Raw genomic sequence first — 13,508 nt, forward strand, 5'->3', positions numbered from 1 at the left:
CATTCTGTATTTCCAATTATTCTACTTAAAAAATAACACTATGCAAAGTGTTCTACTCAGTTGTGTCTTAAGGTATTTTCTTTAAGATTGATGTGGTTGGAGCCGGGAGTTTGGCCTAGTGGTAGAGTGCTTGCCTAGCATGCACGAATACCCAGGTTCGATTCCTCGGTACCACATACAGAGAAAAAAAGCCAGAAGTGGTGCTGAGGCTCAAGTGGTAGAGCTCTAGCCTTGAGAAAAGTCCAAGGACAGTGCTCAGGCCCTGAGCCCAAGCCCAGGACTGGCAAAAAAAAAAAAAGATTGATGTGGGCTTAGAGTACAGGTTAATTTGCACACGTAAGCACCTTGAAATATTCCTAATTTTCTCTATCCTAATGAAAAAAAAGTTAGGCCCCATTTAATATTTTTAAATTGTTTTAATACACAAAGAGCTCATTATTCTTCCAAACAAACTTCTTTGTGTTCAAGGAAGGTAGGGATTTCCTTTATCTGGGATTAACTGTCTTTATTTTTTTTTTAAATTTTAATGTATAGAGGGGTTTTACATTCACCAGATAGAAGGTGCATTACTTCTCACACATTGATACCCTTTCTCATGTTTTTGTCCCCATTTCCCTCCCCCAAGCCCTTCCCCTCTTCTTTTTCCCCCCATTCCCTTTCCTATTTCAAATAAACAAATAAGCCTGTATACAATATACCAGGTAACAAAGTTAGATACTGTAACAATATGAGATTAACCAAAGGGCACAAAAGAGAAGAGAAAAAACATAGTATATTAAGAACAACAATCACACAAGATAAATCTCTTGTTTCCATATCCTGGAGATCCTTTCACTTAGCCTCATCCTATAGGGCCTTATCCATCTAGGGTTTGAACTATTGTAATTCTCCGTTAGGAGAGTCCTAGGTGTGTACTAATTATTACAAATGACGGAAACCATTGAGCTTATGTTCCTTTGGTTCTGGCTTACTTCACTTAATATGATATTTTTCTAAGTCTTTGTATTTCCTTACAAATGGGGCAATGTCATTCTTTCTGATGGCAGCATAGAATTCCATTGTGTATAAGTACCACATCTTCTTGATCCAGTCATCAACTGAGAGGCATCTGGGTTGGTTCCATATCTTTGCTATGGTAAATAGTGCTGCAATGAACATCATTGTGCTAGTGGATTTAGTCTGTCCTTGTTTCTGGACATTTGGGTAAATGCCAAGTAGTGGAATTGCTGGTTTATAGGGGAGCTCTATGTTTAGTCTTTTGAGGAACTGCTGTACTGCTTTCCATAGTGACTGAACAGAGTTTACACTCCCACCAACAGTGTAGTAGCTACCCCTCCTGGCCACATCCCGGCCAGCATCTGTTATTAGATTTCTGGATCATGGCCATTCTTACTGGAATGAGAGGTTTTGATTTGCATTTCTTTTATGACCAAAGATGTTGAGCATTTCCTCATGTGTCTATAGGCCATTCTTATTTCCTCTTCAGAGAAGTCTCTCTTCAAGTCGTTAGCTCATCTTTTAATGGGACAGCTGTTTCTTTCAAGATTTGTTTTGGAGAGATTCATTTTTTTTAGCTGTAGATATATTTTAGATATGAGGCCTTTGTCTATTGTATGGTTAGTGAAAATCTTCTCCCACTCTGTGGTATTTCTATTTAACTTGTTAGCTATGTGAGATTAACTTTCTTAATAGTATTTGACCTTAGAGTAGCTGAATTGTTATGATAAGACATAAGGCTGATTCTGGAGTGAGTAGGGAACAGGTGTTTTCTAGGAGAAGGAAAAGGGACAAGGAAGGTTCTTGACTGCTATTTGTCCAGTTGCCAAGTTCCCTGAAATCTAGGATCCTCTTGATGTTGACCACATCTTTTTCCTGGTCTAATATTAGTACAGCTGACTGCATGCCAGGCACTTTCCTGTCTGTCTGTGTAGCCTGCTGTGCTGAGGTGACTTGCCTTTCTCTTCTACATGTGCAGAGCATTCAAGTAGAAGCATGCACTTTTGACATGTGCTACGGACACATAGAAAGGATTAGTTTTCAAATGTATGTTTTCCCTTAACAAATGGGGGGAAGTACATGTTCAGTGATGTTTTAAAAACCTTGACTCTATATGGAGTAGGAGTGGCATGTGCATTCAACCTCTTAAAAGCCCTTGGCTGCATGGTATGGATTGGGTGGTGACAGAATTTAACCTTGCCCATTAAAATCATCCTAGTTTTTCTTTTCTGATTTAAAACCACCCCTCTTTCTATAATCATTTGGACATCTGAAACTCCAGCTCCCCTTCTTAGAAGATGCTACTTGGATACTTGGATTCAAGGAGGCTTGTGTATCTTCACAATGACAGGCAAATGGGAGTTGATCTCTATGGGACCTCGAGTTTTTTTGTTGTTGTTTGTTTGTTTTTGCTTCTGGGCAAATGTCTTTAGGCTGCTATAATTTTGAAGCCATCTCTTGGAATTTCCAGCTAAAGCCAGTCTCTGAAATGTGTGGTTAAGCGTGGCACACTCAGGCAGCAGTAATGCCTCATGTGCAGAACTGGAGTCTCACCCCACCTGAAGTCTGTCCATCACTGCCAATCCATCCAGTCTTCAGGATCTTCACAATAATGCCACAGGCTTCTGGATCTTAACTCACTTCTGCATAAGGAAATATACATTTCTAATAAGCCTCACAAGAGAAAGTCTCTGAAGGTACTATTTCAGTCCTCTAGAGTTCCATGAGAGATTTTAGTTTCCATTAGACATCCTTTCAAGACAATGGGCTGATCATCTGAGGTGATCTGTTAATGTCCTAGATAAGAAAAGCGGAAAAAGTAATTTTTCTTTCTGCTTACTTGTATATCCTAATATGTGCCCTTCTCACACAAAAAAAACTCTTGAGGGTATTAATTTGTTGTGTTGTGGAGAGGATCTATAGAAACACTTTCTTTTTTTCCTAAGAAAGAAGTAGGCAAGGGAGACCAGGGAGAGAGAAAAAGCCAGTGAAGAGCATACAACTATGCTGCTTCTGATGTGGGATAGAACAGAGTAAAATGTGACAGGAGGTTGTTCCACTCACAGCAGAGGGAGCTGGAGGGCTTATGTGCCATGTTCATCAGTCATTGGAGGTGATAGTAGAGGACACTCGTTTTCTAGAACTTCTTTCTGTTCTATGTGGAGGAAAAGCAGGCATGGGTGTCCAGAGGAAGACACTAGGTAACTAGATGAAGGTGCTGTACTTTGAAACTTGATTAGCATGAACAGATAGAGCTGAGGGGTTCTAGCTGGAGCCTTAGCAGCGTCTCCCAAGCCTTCTAATAACATTGGAATGTACTAATGACCCATGGATCAGTTCCATCACCGAGCCTTCACATCACAGCTCTGGAAATACAAAATAATTTTGTAATTCCAAAGAAACCATTTAATTCAAGAAGCTAAGTAGAGAAAAGTACAAATAACACATCCAGTTAATACAAAAGTTTTAACTGAAATCAGTATTCTTTTCCCTCTATTATATTTCCCTCTATTAGCACTTCTGTTTGTTTCTCACTTAAGGGAGTTATTTCAAACCTTCACTCTTAATGGTTTGGTCATTTAGTTATTGTGGTATTATTTTATTGTTAGGGATTAGTATGAATTATTCCATCTGTGATGAATTATTTTCTCTGTGACTATTATCATGACTCTTGCAGAGCCCTATAGGTTTTTCCTTAGTGATACTTCTCGCTATTTCATTTCAACCAGCTCAGAGAGCAACCGATACCAGCTTAGTATGTCTCCTTGGTAGATATCCCATGTTACTGAAGAACCATGAACCTGTGTCTGAGAACAAACTTAGAGATCCATGATGGATGAAGAATTATGTCTTTTCCTTGAGCTGGTTGATATCAACTTCTACTTTTCTTGTTTTGTTGTTTTTTCTGGTCATATGGGTGAGGTATTATCCCCATCTTGTTTGCCTCTTAGGAAGGCAAAGGTCTGTTAGCAATTACTATGTGCTTCTGTGAGTGGGACTTGGAATTGTCATTCTTGCTTTGCTGCCTTCCTTTCCCCTACTTGTATCGAGTGCATCAATCTAACATCGCTTATTCTGGAATCCTTTCTTTCCTATTGCAAATAGGATGGCCAAATCTCATAGGAGCATGGCCTCTTGTTATCTCTTATTTATGATAGACAGCCATCTCTGCTCATTGATCTGATAAATTCCTTCTTGCTTTAGTGAAGTAAGTTTCCTTGAGGCCCTTTCAGAGACATAGTGGGTGGTTCAAATATAATATTACCTTTTCAATGAGCTGGGGATCCTATGGTCAGTATTCTATCAAGGCCATTTTAGTAATTTTGCCACAGTTATTGTGTGTGTGTGTGTGTGTGTGTGTGTGTGTGTGTGTGTGTGTGCTAGGGCTTGAACTGAAGGCATGGAGGTTTTGAATTCACGGTTAGTGCTCTATCATTTGACCTGCAGCTCTAGTTGCACATTTTTGGTGGTTAATTAGAGATGAGAATTTCTCACACTTTCCTATCCAATCTGGCTTTGAGTTGCAATCTTTCAAAAGCCTCTTGTATAGCTAGGATTAAAGGAATGAGCTACTGGTACTAGCACCACAGATCTTTATTATTTCCATGTTTTGAGAACTTTGCCAGAAGTAAAGTAAGAGATTGTTTAGTTTGGCTCACAGTATTCTGTCATTGGAACCATCAGCAGATCAGGGAATACCTTTATATTCATCCTTCTCCAGTAGGTTCATTTTGAGTCATTCAAATTGAGTCAGTTTTTATGGTGAACAAATTTCTTTTTGGTGAACAAGTCTTTTATTTTAGTTTAGTTTTTGGCCTCAGGAGAGATAGTAGTGCCCTAATTTGAACATCCTTATTATTTTCTGAAGCTGTCATTCTGGAAGTGTGATCTCTTGTTAGACATACACATTTCTTAATCTTACCCCTAAGACTACTAAATCAGAAAATCTGATGCTAGGGATTCCATATTCCATAAATTAGCAAGCTTTCCAGGTGATACACATACAAGTTAAAGTTTGATAATGTTCAGAGAAAGCCATGAGCAAAAGTGGAGCTGGAGGTCAGATGACATGTGGGGGACATCTGTCTCATTGGAGCCTTTTCATGGACTCCAGGTACAATGAGACTGTGATCATATACCAAGAAGTAGAGAGTTACTTCTGTGATAGTAAGGAGTTTTAGGAAATCAATGGTCCCCATGTGTATACATGTACTTGTGTACTTGTTTTTACTCTAGGTTTGTCTTCTTTTCCCTATCAGACTTATGACTATGGCATGCATTGACTATAAACTATGAATTCTTGTTTATTTAAAATGGATACAATCTCAATATCATTATTTTTAAGAACAATCTGTGCTTTGAATGTTGAAAATGGGGATTTCTTTAAATACATAGCAGGTGGATATCTTGTACTTTTGGTTATCTTACTTGACTCTGTGATTTTTTTTCTTCTTTCATTATGTCAATAGTACAACACTGAAATTCCTCCCTTATCATGATCATTGTGCCCTGATTTGTCAAATCCTAAATGTTACACAAATTTTGTGAAATGAGTAAGCGTTGTCAGAAACAAACCTTGTGTCTTACTGTAATGTCAGAATTCACTGAATAGCTATAAATTCACAGTCTATATCAATTTTGTTGACTTTAATTACCCAAATATTACTAATTTCACTGGGTAGCCAGGACCACTGGCAATCACAGATTCTTTTATTTCTTTTCATTATTCATGTTAACTACTAACTCAGACATTACACTAAGGTTACCAAATGGGTTAATAAAAGTAGAAGTTCCAGTCAGAGAGGCTTTACTGAAGGAAAAGGCAGAGATTTGATAGAGATACAGAGCTGTTGTAGCACAGATTGTCAAAGCACAGTGTTGGACCAGGCTGAGTTTGATCAGCAATTGAGCAGTGGGTTTCTACTGAGGTAAAGATGCTGGGATAGATCTAGCTGATCTCCTGTAGATCTTATTATGCCAGAGGGTGTCACCATGCCTTGCTGCTGTTAGGACTAGGTAAGGTAGATGAACCATTCTTTGGCCTGCTGTGTTCCATAACCATATAGGCCTGGTTTTCCTGATATAGATTTAATATCCCCATGTGAACATGAGTTATGTTGCTAAGTTATTGGTAGTAGCATTTGATTTCTGCAAATAACTTCTTTAATCTGTGCCTGATAGTATGTGGTAGACAGGTGGTAGCCCTTCTACTTACACAAACAAGAGGTAGAGCCATTTTCCCTCATCATTTGAGCTGAAAATGGGGCAAACTGCTGTTTTATAAAATGGCTTTAGGGCGCAACACAGTCTACACGTTACTGTTCTATACAATATTGAATAACTAGAGCAGGGGACAGGCTGACCTCTACATCTTGTATCCGCTTCCACCCTTTAGCCCATTAGAGTTTGCCATGAGTAGGACATTGTGCGGCTACTACCTTTCCCTAGCTGGCTTAGTTTGGGTTCCTCTAGAACAGTAAAAGATTCAACTACAAGTAGATTTAGAACTCTTAGCTCATTGCCTGGAGCAATGATACTTGACCTGATTCATGATTAACCATTCAAAAAGAACTTGTTCCTTTTTAAAGGATGCCATAGATAGAAACAAGAAAGGAGGAATTGGTTCAGACAGCAGTACAGTTTGGCATGGAAAATAGGTACAATAATATTAGTTACCTTTAACATAAACACACACACATATACACTTGTGTGTTTACAGATGTCATATACGTCATGACATATATTTTGTTTTGGTTTCAGTTTATATAATGATGTTCACTTTTTTTAATATAATGAGATGGTGGTTGGTAGAGGAAATGGTTTAAAAAAGGTTGAGCGGGGGATATTTGTATTTAGGAGTTTCCCCGGGGAACTCTACCAATGAGGTGGAGAAGTTCCACATAGGCATTGCTCCATTTTAAAGAAGTTCTAAATAGGGAAGCAGTTAGAATGGAACGTTCTTATACAATAAGCTGAGAAGCAGCTAGATCACCAGAGGTGGGGAAAATCACAGGAATGGATAACATTATGGGAAACAGAGAGCTTGCACACAAACATTGCTCAATAATGTTTTTTCGAGCAAAACTGAATTTCACAGTTGTGTTGATGCAGTTACATGGAATAAAAGAGGAAGTACCTCACTTCCTCATTAGGACACACTGACGAGTGGGGTTTACTCACCTCAGTGCCTCCTTGTGCACGAGGAATGGTTAGTGGTTTGCAAACAGCTCATTTGGAAAAATATATACTAAAACAATGTGGAGCATAATGTTAGATTTGAAAACTCAGTTTGAAACTTGTCTCTAAGAATGAAAACTTACATCTTTAATGTTTAACAATTATTAACCCTCTCCTACCATAGAACAAATGTGTTTCTTCGATAGCCAAAGACTGTTTTTCTGATGCTATTTTCAAGTGTGTTTTCTTAGACACAGAGTTAGACAACTGTTTCACTATTTTTATTATTTTCTTGCTGACTTCTGGGGCTCAAACTCTGGGCTTGGGCGCTGCCCCTGAACTCATTTGAGCTACAGTGCTACTCATGGCTTTTTTTGTGTGTGATCAATTGGAATTAATCTCACAGATTTACCAGGCCAGCTTTGAACTATAATCCTCATATCTCAGACTCCTGACTACTGAATACATGTGATTACAAGCATGAGCTACCAGGGCCAGACTTATTAGTGTGTGTGTGTGTGTGTGTGTGTGTGTGTGTGTGTGTGTGTGTGTGTTTGTGTGTATATGTGTGTACCAGTACTTGAACTTGGGGCCTAGGTGCTGTTTCTAAGCTCTTTTGCTGAAAGCTAGAATTTACCCTTAAGCCTCAGCTCCACTTCCAGCTTTTTTTGTGTGTGTGTGGTTAATTGGACAGTAGAGTTTCCTGGGCTTTCCTTCACAGACTGGCTTTGAACTGTAATCCTTAGATCTTAGCCTCTTGGGTAGTATTATAGGCATGAGCCCTCAGTGCCAAGCTTTGTTTCATTTTGTTAAAGGGAAAAAGTTAAGACATAAAAAATTAGTCTGTAAGAGAGTTTTGACAGAGTTTAATGATGTTTTTTGTTTTTTTGTTTCTTTGTTTTTTTTTTTTGCCAGTCCTGGGCTTGAGCTCAGGGCCTGAGCACTGTCCTTGGACTTTCTCAAGGCTAGAGCTCTACCACTTGAGCCTCAGCACCACTTCTGGCTTTTTCTATATATGTGGTACCAAGGAATCGAACCCGGGTCTTCGTGCATGCTAGGCAAACACTTTAACCACTAGGCCAAACTCCCAGCCTTAATGATGTTTTTTTTAAAAGTGACTGTGCATCTTATGGGGAAGCTTACAGAACACCTCTGTGCCTTCTCAATTTTGTTGGAAACCTAAACTTGATCTTTGAAAAAGTTTATTTTAAAAACTAAAAGAAAATTCTTTCAAATGACATAGCTTTAAATTGCATGGCTCCTTAGCACCCATTGAAGATTGTCCTTGAGAATCTTCACATTTCTGGGCTTCCCTGTGTGCAGGAAACTCAACTCAATGAAGCAATTCACAATAGGTCATTTGTTCGATATTCTTTAGGCAGATAATAGTAGCTTGTACTTTCTATGTGGTCTCAGGACATATTTATTTTTGCCAGTCCTGAGCCTTGAACTCAGGGCCTGCGCACTGTCTTTGGGCTTTCTTAAGGTTAGAGCTCTACCACTTGAGCCACAGCACCATTTATGGCTTTTTTTCTAGGTATGTGGTACTGAAGAATCGAACCCGGGTCTTCGTGCATGCTAGGCAAGCACTCTACCACTAGGCCAAACTCCTGGTCCGTCTCAGGACGTATTTAAATCTGCTTCACCAAACTTGTTTCCTCATAGCAAATACAAACAGAAAATGTCAAGACATCTAGAAAGCTATGATGTTTCAGACAGTGACAGAGCCTTGATGACCCCTGGGTAGCCTGGAAAGAGTGGTACATACCTTGTTTTCACCCTCTTCTTAGTCATTCCATATAGAAACATTTAGCTGGGGTGACATGTGTGTAAGGTCTTCATTCCTCTCCTAGAGAGGAAAAGGGATATTTGATCATCTAGTTTGGAAAAAGGTCCCAGGGAACTTGGAAGGTGTGTTACAATACTATTTCTTAGACTCTAGCACACAGAAAATACTCTCTTTCTCTCTCTCTCTCTCCCCCCCACACAATTTTGGCTCCTTCTGTAACAAGTTTTATAGGGGCAGGCCCTCCACTCACAGGTGTCTGTGGTGGTGCATTGTCATTTGTGACTAAATGAATAGTAAAAGAAAAGTTCTTGATCTATAAGTTATTTTTAAGCAATAAAGTTAGGTGATGTTTTAGTATTTGTCACCTTAATTACTTTGTAGTTCAAAATAGGATCCTGAAAGGCAGTTATTATCCTCTCTAATATTTGAGCTTGAATCCATAAGACCACAGTTCATAGGATCGTAGACCATGATTCTGCAATATGGTTCTCTTTGAATATGGCTCTCCCTCTCCCACAGTTCACATCTATAGTTAGATTTGCAGTTTTTACCACGCAAAGTACATATGTATACAACTTTGGTAGAACTGTTAAGTACTTTTGGGTCATTTTCTATAATTTTACTTTCTGATCAAATTAGTGTATTTTTTATATTTTTTTGGTATTACTGTTGTTTAAATTCAGACCTTGGGCCTTTGTTGCTTTGGTAATACTGTTGTTTAAATTCAGACTTTGGGCCTTTGTTGCTTTATTTTTCAGATGGAGTCACATACTCTGTCCTTTTCAACCCTGATTTTTCTGCTCCTATTTCTCAAATGCTGGGATTGCAGGTGTTCATAAATAGGTCTGACCATATCATTTTGCATTTCCTAGGGAAAATGGCATTTTTCTTCAATCTGGAACATAAAGTTATTTTTAACAATGTACTTATACTATAATGACTTAAGTCTTTAGACATTTTGTTGGATTTTAGATTGATGAATGAACAGAGATGATATTATAGAGTTAAGCAGAAGCAGTACAGATTAAAAACTGAAACTAAAGTCTACCTTAACTAGAACTGAGCATTCATAAATTTCTCCAAAGGAAAAATATCTAGCTTGATTCATAAATCATATATACATATATATGAACACACATATATACATACATATATATCTTACATAATTTATAATCATATTTCTATGCACATATGTATATAATTTAAGTTTTTTCCTCTGATAACTTCTTTTGGTATAAATAGAAAGCCATCACTAAATCCAGATCCACAGGGTCCAACCAATTAGTACTGCACTCAAATAAAGTACATTGATCATGATAAACATTTTTATATTCTTTCAAAGCAGGGACTGTTTAAAATCTTTAAATTGGGACTGGGAATGTGGCCTAGTGGTAGAGTGCTTGCCAAGCATACATGAAACCCTAGGTTGGATTCCTCAGTACCACATACACAGCAAAAGCTGGAGTGGTGCTGTGGCTCAAGTGGTAGAGCACCAGCTTTGAGGAAACTCAAGAACAGTGCCCAGGCCTTGAGTTCAAACCCCAGGACTGGCAAAAAAAAAATAAATAAAAGCTTTAAACTGAAGGAAAAAAGTTCTGGTTTCATATTGTCTGTGCATTCAAGAACACACACTTTTCTCTCATCATGCAAAAATCTCAGTGAATTATTCACTAAACTCTAAGTCACATGAGCTTATAACCACTTAATTTTCAAGATACAAGTCAGAGAAATACAGACATTGCACAGTTATGTTGAATTCCTGTCTATAGTCCTGATTTTATTCTATCTTATTAGGACCAGTAGATATTTCTGGGCAAAATGGTAATTTCCCTTTTTTACAGCAACTGACAGATTATGTGAGAGAAAGCAGTGCTTCTAATGTGACGAATTTTGCCAGCATTTTGCATGTGTTATTTCATATGTGGAAGCTTGATCATATATATATATATATATATAAACACATACTGGATAGTATGCAAATATAACCTACTAACTGGTGTATGGTATATACAGGAGAGAATTCAAGTGGTCTCATCCCTTAGCCAAACAAATTCACAATCCAACAAAATGTACACCAGGAAACTAGTGAGGGATTCATGAGAGAGGGAATAGATGGATGAATATGGGTGGGAGATTATAGCGATAATATTCAATGAATAGTCTATGAAGCTAGAAAAGTTGAGAGGAAGAGGTTAAGTTTGCTGGGATGGGTTAAACTGATGAGATGACACAGATCAAGATGCATTATACTTATAACTTGATTGGTTGAATAGTAATCTCTCTGGATAACTAGACAGATAATTATAGAACAAAAAACCTTTTGCCTTCCTTTCATACAACCCTTACAATTCTATGTTGCAGTTTCAGGAGGCAGCGGGAAACAAAAGCAGGTGAGGAAGACAAGTTTATGCAGGGAATGTAGACATAGCTACAACAGGATTATATTAGAAAACCTACTTTGGTCTGCCCAGTGTAACGAAAGAAACATTCAGAGCAGACAGGGTAAGTTCAACTTGATAATTTATTTGTGAAAAATAAAGCTAGATTTGGTGAGAAACGTTTAAATCCTTTACTTGTAAGCACAAAGAAACTCAACAGGAAATGTAACAGAAAACAGAACAGTAACTCATACTCCTTTCCCAAGTAGACAAAGTCAAAGTGGTAAAATACATTCTAGCTTGAATAGTGATTCATCTATGTATCCTGTTGTTCCAAGTGGGTTTTTGGTGTTTTTTTTTTTTTTTAAAAAAACATCAAGCTTTTCATAAGAGGTATCACATCTAGCATTGGCAAAAAATAAGTTATTTTCCTCCTCCCCTCCCCCCCAAAGACAACAATATACTGACTTTTCAAGGAAGCCCAAGAAGATCTACACGAATTAGGCATTTGCAGTCTTAATCATTTTCTACGATTACCATTTAATTCTTGGTGATATGTAATAACTGGTGTGCAATTTTTTTTGTGAGGGGGGGTTAGTTTTTTTGTTGTTTTTAGTTATTTTTTGTGTTTTTTTTTTTTTGGTCTTGGTTTTGTTTTTTGTTTGTTTGTTTTGGGTACTTAAGTCACGAATTGCAGAGGACCAAGGAGCCAAGGTGTTTCTAGAGCATCAGGGAGAGATTTGCCTCGGGGACCCCAGCGGAGGCAGAGGGTGGGGTGGGGCGGGGGGAGATGGCTTCTAGGAACGCGGCGATTTGCTGGGCTGTTTGTCGCTGGAGGCGGGGCCGGGGCCAGAGGCGGGGCCGGGGCCGGAGGCGGGGCCGGGGCCGGAGGCGGGGCCGCCGGAGGCAGGGCGGGGGCCGGAGGCTTCGGCCTGGCCGCGGGCCCCGCGGGCCGTGTGCGCGTCGTCTTCGTCTTCGTCGTCCAGGAGTTCTTGGGAAAGCAACCGTCGGGCTAGTTTGATGCTCAGTCCTTCGCTGTAGTGGAGCTTCCTCTGCGCCTCGAACTTGTCCTTCTTCTCCTGGTCTTCGGGCGAGAGGCCGCTGTCGTCGTCGTCGGTGGTGGTGGCGGCGGCGGACGCGGAGGAGGCGGGGGCGGGGGTGGCGCTCTCCCGCTGCCGGATCCGGTACTTGGGTTCCGAGCCCGCCGCCGCCGCCAGCTTCTGAGCCAGGATGGCCGGGTTCATGACGGCGGCCGAGGCCTTGGCCTCCGCCAGCACCTCGGGGTCGTCGTCCATCAAGGTGAAGTAGGGCGTGCCGGGCTCGTCCACTTTCATGAAGCCGTAGTCTTTGCCCGCCGGGTGGTAGGTGGCCAGGATGTTCATCTCGTCCCACTTCTGGGATTTCTTATTCATCTCCTCCTCCACCTTCTGCCGGGACTCTTGGGCCGAGACCCCCCCCACCGCCGTGGCCGCCGACGATTTGTTCTTCAGGATGCCCTTGAGAGGCGGCTGCGAAGCCGTGGAGGTCGCCATCGCCCGTTGAGGGGGTTGTGGATTCAGGGTCGCTGCTGCCGGGGGGTCCCCGGAGGAGAAGGCCCGAGGAGCTTAGGGAGACCGCCGGGCAGCCTCGGAGCCCCTCCCCCGGGGGCGAAAGCCGCGGCTCACCTGTTTTACCTGTTGTCGCAGAAACGACCCAGGGTGTCGTTGTCACGACACAACGACCGACCCCGGCGGCACGACGACGGCGGACGCCCACGGGGTCAAGGCCACCCCCACCCCCACCCCCCGCCCCGTCGGCGCGAGGCCCGCCTGGAACCCGCGGGGGGGAGGGGAGGGGGGGCGGGGCCCGGCCCTGCCCTCGCGCAGAGCCCCAGAGCAGGAGCCAGCCTGGACACCGGGGCCCTTCTTCCCACTCTGGCCACAGTGACTGGCAGTGACTGTAGACGGTTTGCCTTTCTACACACTCCTTCCCCCCACTTCCAGGCAGTAAAATGGACGGTGTCAGGACAGGCCTGGTTTTCATCATCTGGTTCCATCCATCCCATCAACAGCTGCCGCACTCGTTGACTTGGTGTAGCTTTGTTCACGGGCAAAGTTTAGTTTCAAGTCTTTTCAGATTTCTATCCATTATTCTGATCACTATAATTCCAATAACGATCAATAATGTTA

At 41.0% G+C, this 13,508-nt stretch overlaps 1 protein-coding gene across 1 annotated transcript; it reads right to left on the reverse strand.

Moving 5' to 3' along the window:
• Window positions 1-11,694: 11,694 nt before the first annotated feature.
• LOC150055546 (protein phosphatase inhibitor 2-like) lies at window positions 11,695-13,029 on the reverse strand. Its single transcript, XM_090343358.1, has 2 exons — window positions 13,005-13,029; window positions 11,695-12,907 (listed from the first exon to the last, which is right to left on the reverse strand). Exon 2 carries the CDS (start codon window positions 12,870-12,872, stop codon window positions 12,138-12,140), a length of 735 nt encoding a protein of 244 aa, XP_090199484.1. The 5' UTR covers window positions 12,873-12,907; window positions 13,005-13,029; the 3' UTR covers window positions 11,695-12,137.
• Window positions 13,030-13,508: the final 479 nt, after the last annotated feature.

This window comes from Megascapheus bottae, chromosome 13, assembly GCF_031878675.1.
Source record: "Megascapheus bottae isolate mThoBot1 chromosome 13, mThoBot2.hap1, whole genome shotgun sequence".
Classification (NCBI taxonomy): Eukaryota; Metazoa; Chordata; class Mammalia; order Rodentia; family Geomyidae; genus Megascapheus; species Megascapheus bottae.